Below are 6,059 nucleotides of genomic sequence, written 5' to 3' on the forward strand. Positions count from 1 at the left end.
ATACAGATGATGATTACATGCATATATATAGAAATATATGTAACAAAAGTGGAGCATAAAGTTTCGTGAGCTCATATATACATTCACGGTTTATATACACATGACTTTATGACAAGGAAAAAAAAAGGCTCTCTCTAAAACGATCTTCGATATAGACATAACACAACCAACAATAACAAAAAGCAAGTAAAATAAAACACAGACATTAAAAGAAAACGCAGAGAGACAACAAATCACCTGCACAGCACAAAAAAAAAACATGATCATCAAGAACTAAGTTAAAGAACGATTTTAAAAATAAAATTTGTAACATAAATTACATGAGAGACTGGTCTAGAAACGAACCTTCATTTTTGATGTGTGTATCATCACTGAACAGCGTTAACGGACCCCACTTTTCCACTGAGAGGCGAACAAGGCAGATTCGGCCTCGAAATCATGACCAAACTGAGTCGATGTGGATGTACATATCGTCGGTTGGCGGCTCTGTCTTCGAAGAGAACACAGAGATCCTCCTCCCTGATCTTCAAAACTTGGCTATGTACTCGCTCCTTAGCCGTCTTCTCCGTGACCGGAGCAGCTCCCCAATGTCCGACGGATCTCGGAGACTCCGTCTCAGCTTCCGACGATCCACTGCTCTCTGTCTCAACCTCCTCCGCCATCTTCCTAGCCACCGCCTCCATCTCCGGCCAAGTATCAGCTTCTCCGCTCATCGTCGTCGTTGATAAGATTAAGAACGCTAGAAAATTCGAAATTATGAAATTTATTGTATTACTGAAAGACATGTGTACCGGAGCTACTTCATTTAAATATACCGAGCTAGTGTCGACGTGTCTGTACTGATGACATCACGGGAAATTTACACCATACTCGTATGGACACGTGGATGATTAGATGAGCTGGTCGGTTAGAGAAATGGTGGGGACCGGATCTCTCTGTGTGCCGTTTGACCGATGGAGTGAGACGTGTGGAAGAAGTGGAAATCGGATCTGAAAGCGACCTAATCCGGCGCCGTTTTGTTCGGCAGCTTCCAAAAACTAGTTCGATAACTTCCAAAGACTGTCGCCACGTCGTTCCTAGAAAAATCTCCTTTTGGATTGTGTTTAAGAACAACATTTTTATAAGCATCATGTTATTTTGTACAGATGTAGGTTATATCTGATTTTCTTTTAGTTATTGTCGTTACTGATAGCAGATGTGTAAATATCATAGCATTCGATCTAGTTTCTATAGTAATTAGTAACACAATGATCTATGTTGCTTAAACTACAATAGTAAAGTAAGTTACCAGCATACTAGTCATACTAAGTGTGAATATTAACGTGGCGATATCACCTATACAATAATTGTAATGGGTCGAATGATTGGTCACAGAAAGGTAAGGCTCATATTCACCAGGCAGAAGATTTTCAAAGTCATATAATACGTTAAATTAATTCTAAAAGACGACTCTGAAAGTTCTGATACGTGTAAAACTGGGATTTGATTTAGTTGCCTTCTGGCTCTAGCCTCTAGTCGAGGGTTACTGATACTTCCCTTTCATCTACGTGTCGCTGGCAATAACCGACGTCGTTCAGGAATTAATTGTTTACTATGGTGAGATGGTTTCCACGTGGTTTTGCATATAACACGTGTGAAGAAAATATCGAGTGTTAGTAAACAATTGGCACTTAGGCACTGTCCATTTCACATGTGATCAGGAACAGCGATCCGATATCACTAACATACAAGTCGTGAGGTCGAACTTGAACTAAACAATAACATTGAAAAGCCAAGATACAATACCTATGGGCTAAAGTCATGGGCGTAGCATTGGTATCATGAACTTTGTATTAACTTATTCTTTAAACCGTAATCTAGAAATAAGACAACTTATAAGGTGAGCAGAAAAAAGTCTGGATTTAGGCAAATGTAGTAAATAAGCAAAACGTTCGCAAACTCTTTAAGAAAGATAAAAAGAAGGCATTAAACAATCCTCAACAAACGAAGTACAAAATAGCCAAAACCGCATAGCTAAAACCCCGGTAAGAGAAAGATTTACTCTTCATCATCACCGTCAGCATCGCCACCTGAGGCTTTCTTGGAGGCAGACTTCTCATTCCTTCTCTTTACTCTTCCTGGACGGCCACCACCGAAGGGACTGGTTAGAGCAAAGTCGATGTGTTTCTGAGAGTCAAGTCTCACCATGAACGATGGAATGTTCACCAATTGCTTTCCAACCCTAGCAAAGTAACACACAATAAAGATTAGTAACCAAATTAAGACGACGCCAGTACTTTTTACATGAATCCAAACAAGACAAATGTGCAACCAAAATGCATTAACAAGTTTTAGTCTTTATACATACAAAAAAACAATATTTTTTTTGTAGCATATAAGTATTTATGTTTCAGAGAATGCGAGTGCTAATTCTGACTCAAATAACATACAATGTGTAACAACAAAAAAAAATTAAAACTTTGAATCCAAACAAGACTAGTAAGTAAATTATAGACATTGTGGTAAAATGAATCATAAAACTTATGACCGTTTCAGACACTGAAAACAACTGTAATTAATTAGAAACCAAAACAAAGCTTTCAGACAAAACAGACAACGTTTCAAGGTTTTCATAACTAAGATGCGGTTAAAACAACATGATAACGATAGCCAGTAAGACATTGTTAGTTCCAATTAAGATTCAACTGACATCTAGCTAACAAACAAACGAAGAACAACAAATCAATTACCTGATATGCCTCTGCCTGATGAGGACACGGGAGTGATGGATCGACTTAGCCATACCAGACTTGAACACAATGGTCTGAAGACGACGCTCGAGAAAGTTCTCCACGGTAAGCGCCAAGACGTAATCGAGCTTGTTCTGGCTCTCGTCGAGAAGTCCGTAGCGATTCATCTTCCTCAGAAGCGCCTCGCCTTCGAAGATCCTCTTGGGGTTCTTCTCGTCGAGGGTCAGGAGATCCCTGGCGGCGTTACGGATCCGGCTCAGCGAGTACTGGACTCTCCAGAGCTCACGCTTGTTGCGTAGACCGTACTCGCCGACCAGCTTCAGCTCCGAGTCCAGACGCTCCTTCTCGAAAGGACGTCGCGGGCCCTTGAACGTCTTCCCATCTATCAACAAAAGCAACAATGTAAGGTATGTGTTAATAATATCAAAGAGATTCACAAACGCAATCATATAGACAAAAGCTTAGAGTAATCCTTGATCTATCTATCAGTACGTTTTGAATATAAACCATTACGCAGATCGATGAATTAAACGATAGAAGAGAGGAGAGGAGATAACTTACAGTTGCGGTAGTAGCAAACGTGCACCATAGCTACGTCTTCTTAGTGAGAAACGGCGGTAATTGAAAACTAGGTCACGCAGGGGGAAATGTAAGTGACGAATACTCATTTATAAGTCATATAAGTGTCTAAAACCCTAAAATTTATCTCTTTACTGGGCCAAATTGAATATTTGGCCCATTTTGAATCGTATATATCTTATTGGGCTCTACGATCTGATTAGGATTCACTATGTGTTAGTTGTTAGCGTGAAGGGAATCTATCTACCACTATTCATAGTAGAAAATCAACTTGTTTGAATCTTTGGAAATCGGACCGGAACCGATTTCGGATTGTGTCAAGATCACAAATTTAATTTGTTTTTCTTTTACCTTTTGCTGATAATAATAGCAAAGGATATTATTTTGCATACATTTGAAAGTTAAATCCAAGGTTGGATTCGAAAATTTGAAGACTTGAAACATCAATATTATAAAAACATCTAATTGCAAGATTTTATAAATGTTTTCCTAGTTGCAAGAATTTTAGAGTATTGAATAAAAACAACTACAGAAAAAAAACTTGACAATCTTATGAAGAACTGAACGTATGCATTGAGTTAACAAGCCAATGATCAGTATCCGGAGTCTCCAGACAAAGAATAAAAGACCAAAACAAAACAGCAGATGTTTATTGAATTGAGTGTTGCCGTTCTGAGAAACCACCATCTTTGTAGTCACAGAGATCGTATGATCTAACAAAAGAAGACACATTTAGATTTGTCTGAATTCTTTGTTTTTTCACGACGACGAAGCTGTCTCCATCTGAGCCAACTTGGCGGATGCAGCTCTAGTGTAGATAGGGTGAAGAACATGACCTCCCTTAGGATCAACATGAATCCATTTGCGTCCAGTTATCTTGTTTTTCTCGAACCTGACTCGTCCTTCTTTCAATGCAAACAGAGTATGGTCCTTCCCGATCCCGACATAGTCTCCCGGATGAAACCTAGTTCCGCGTTGACGGACTATTATGTTTCCAGGTATCACATTCTGCAAAACCACACACAGACACACGCACTAAGGACCAGTTCGATTCTCTAAAATCCTAAGTAGCTTTGTCGGTTCTTTCCTTACCTCTCCTCCGAACTTCTTGACGCCGAGATTCTTGGGTTTGGAGTCACGACCGTTCTTGGTGGAACCAGCGGTTTTCTTAGTAGCCCAACGCTTAAAGACCAAACTTAATCCACTTGAAGAACCATCTTATACGAACAACAGGAACAACAACAACACAAGTGAAGTGAATTAACCAGATAAGATAACAGAGACAAGATTGAAATATATATATATATATATACCGGAAATGCCACTGCCACCGTAAGCAGGGACCTCGGTGATGAATTCCCTCAAACTAACTCTTCTGCATAAGGATGCTGCTGAGTTCAAGAAATTCATTTTCTTCGGATTCTGCAAGCAACAAAGAAGAGAACTTCAAATGTAAAGCTTTCAACGATAATCTCGATACAATAGTACTAACTCATTTCACGAACAAATCTCTTTTTGAGCAAAATGAGTTTTCTTTTTTCCACTTCAAAATCGAAAATGCCATCAATTACCCACTGCTCTTCCGTGCACAACGATTGATTAACTTATTACACTCAAGAACAAATCACATCTCAGATTCAATTTCCTAATGGGATTTCTCGACGGATGCGTGGTTATGAGAAAGGAAGATACTTTACCCGAAATTTTCGATTACAGTAGATAGCGACAGTTGAAAATGGTGGCCGGATATGACGGTTAGAGAACTGGCGACGGAGACGGCGACGGCACGGCACAAGAGGGAAATGGCTTTGCTTGTAAACCCTGGCCCTTATTTACAAGTGTCGACTATATGCACAGAGGTGGTCTTGATGTTTCCAGTTTTTACATCATCACCCCTACACTTCCATTTGGATCAAAAATAAATAATTGCTCTCAGATTTTTTTTTCTTTTGTTATTATTACATCGGTTATAGAATTGTATAATTTGTTGCTGAATTACAGTTCAGCAATAGAAAGTAGCAACACATCATACAATATTCTAAAGCATTAAGATTCTTTTTTCCACTAAGTGTGCCTAGGCTAGGCCTGGCTAAATCCAACACAACAAATCTATTGGAGCTAAGATGATTTCCCCCCCCCCAAAAAAAAGACTTTGTAGTATTGGATTAGATCCTTTTTTTATTTTGTGACTGAAAATTATTAGATCATTTGTTGTTGTGAAACTAGTTATATTTGAAGAGACATTTCACATTTGCATGTAAAGAAGTCTTCACCTTGATAAGGGTGAGTGGTCAACTTGTTGGGAAGCTACAACAATCGACACCGGAGAGGATGAACTAGTAGAATTCACGAAAATAGAGCCAACCTCTTTCGTGGCTCAAGTCAGCACGATCTCGCGACACTGTTATTCCGTATTCGTGTATGATAACATGTACAAGTTGTATATATCTAACAGTATTCTAAACATCTTATGACCCCTAAGTGACAACTTATATAACACTAAGACTGTATGAATGATTATGTGTGACAACTTATATATAACACTAAGACCCAAGTAAAGCTGACAATTATCATGGTTATTTGTTTTTTTTTTTGTTAAAGACTTACCATGGTTATTGAGCTACAATTTTCCAGTAAATTATTTGGTTAACTTTTCCTGTAATTTTCTTGTAATTTTTTGGAGGGATGATAATCAACCAAATTTTACCTCGAGATGAAATTTGCATTTGTTACTGTGTTTCATACATGCAT

At 38.6% G+C, this 6,059-nt stretch overlaps 3 protein-coding genes across 3 annotated transcripts; all 3 read right to left on the reverse strand.

The window, feature by feature from the left end:
* Positions 1-51: 51 nt before the first annotated feature.
* LOC108846661 (uncharacterized) lies at positions 52-771 on the reverse strand. Its single transcript, XM_057004604.1, has one exon. It carries the CDS (start codon positions 711-713, stop codon positions 369-371), a length of 345 nt encoding a protein of 114 aa, XP_056860584.1. The 5' UTR covers positions 714-771; the 3' UTR covers positions 52-368.
* A 1,109-nt stretch (positions 772-1,880) lies between these two features.
* LOC108844062 (40S ribosomal protein S9-1) lies at positions 1,881-3,389 on the reverse strand. The gene is made up of 3 exons (XM_018617262.2): positions 3,291-3,389; positions 2,730-3,111; positions 1,881-2,221 (listed from the first exon to the last, which is right to left on the reverse strand). The coding sequence occupies exons 1-3, from the start codon at positions 3,316-3,318 to the stop codon at positions 2,038-2,040; spliced, it is 594 nt and encodes a 197-aa protein (XP_018472764.1). The 5' UTR covers positions 3,319-3,389; the 3' UTR covers positions 1,881-2,037.
* Positions 3,390-3,835: 446 nt separating this feature from the next.
* On the reverse strand, positions 3,836-5,166 carry LOC108846636 (uncharacterized). Its single transcript, XM_018619846.2, has 4 exons — positions 5,006-5,166; positions 4,622-4,730; positions 4,401-4,525; positions 3,836-4,316 (listed from the first exon to the last, which is right to left on the reverse strand). The coding sequence occupies exons 2-4, from the start codon at positions 4,716-4,718 to the stop codon at positions 4,068-4,070; spliced, it is 471 nt and encodes a 156-aa protein (XP_018475348.1). The 5' UTR covers positions 4,719-4,730; positions 5,006-5,166; the 3' UTR covers positions 3,836-4,067.
* Positions 5,167-6,059: the final 893 nt, after the last annotated feature.

The sequence above is a fragment of the Raphanus sativus genome, chromosome 3 (genome assembly GCF_000801105.2).
Source record: "Raphanus sativus cultivar WK10039 chromosome 3, ASM80110v3, whole genome shotgun sequence".
Lineage (NCBI taxonomy): Eukaryota > Viridiplantae > Streptophyta > Magnoliopsida > Brassicales > Brassicaceae > Raphanus > Raphanus sativus.

What these genes read in the sequence shown, in the direction of transcription:
- LOC108846636 (XM_018619846.2), bottom strand. Translation starts at nt 4,718, where the DNA reads ATGAATTTCTTGAACTCAGCAGCATCCTTATGCAGAAGAGTTAGTTTG. An exon ending in CGGTGGCAGTGGCATTTCCG is followed by an intron (nt 4,526 to 4,621) that starts GTATATATATAT and finishes TGTTCGTATAAG; the next exon opens with ATGGTTCTTCAAGTGGATTA. An exon ending in TCAAGAAGTTCGGAGGAGAG is followed by an intron (nt 4,317 to 4,400) that starts GTAAGGAAAGAA and finishes GTGGTTTTGCAG; the next exon opens with AATGTGATACCTGGAAACAT.
- LOC108846661 (XM_057004604.1), bottom strand. Translation starts at nt 713, where the DNA reads ATGAGCGGAGAAGCTGATACTTGGCCGGAGATGGAGGCGGTGGCTAGG.
- LOC108844062 (XM_018617262.2), bottom strand. Translation starts at nt 3,318, where the DNA reads ATGGTGCACGTTTGCTACTACCGCAACT. An exon ending in CGTTTGCTACTACCGCAACT is followed by an intron (nt 3,112 to 3,290) that starts GTAAGTTATCTC and finishes TTTTGTTGATAG; the next exon opens with ATGGGAAGACGTTCAAGGGC. An exon ending in ATCAGGCAGAGGCATATCAG is followed by an intron (nt 2,222 to 2,729) that starts GTAATTGATTTG and finishes TTACTTTGCTAG; the next exon opens with GGTTGGAAAGCAATTGGTGA.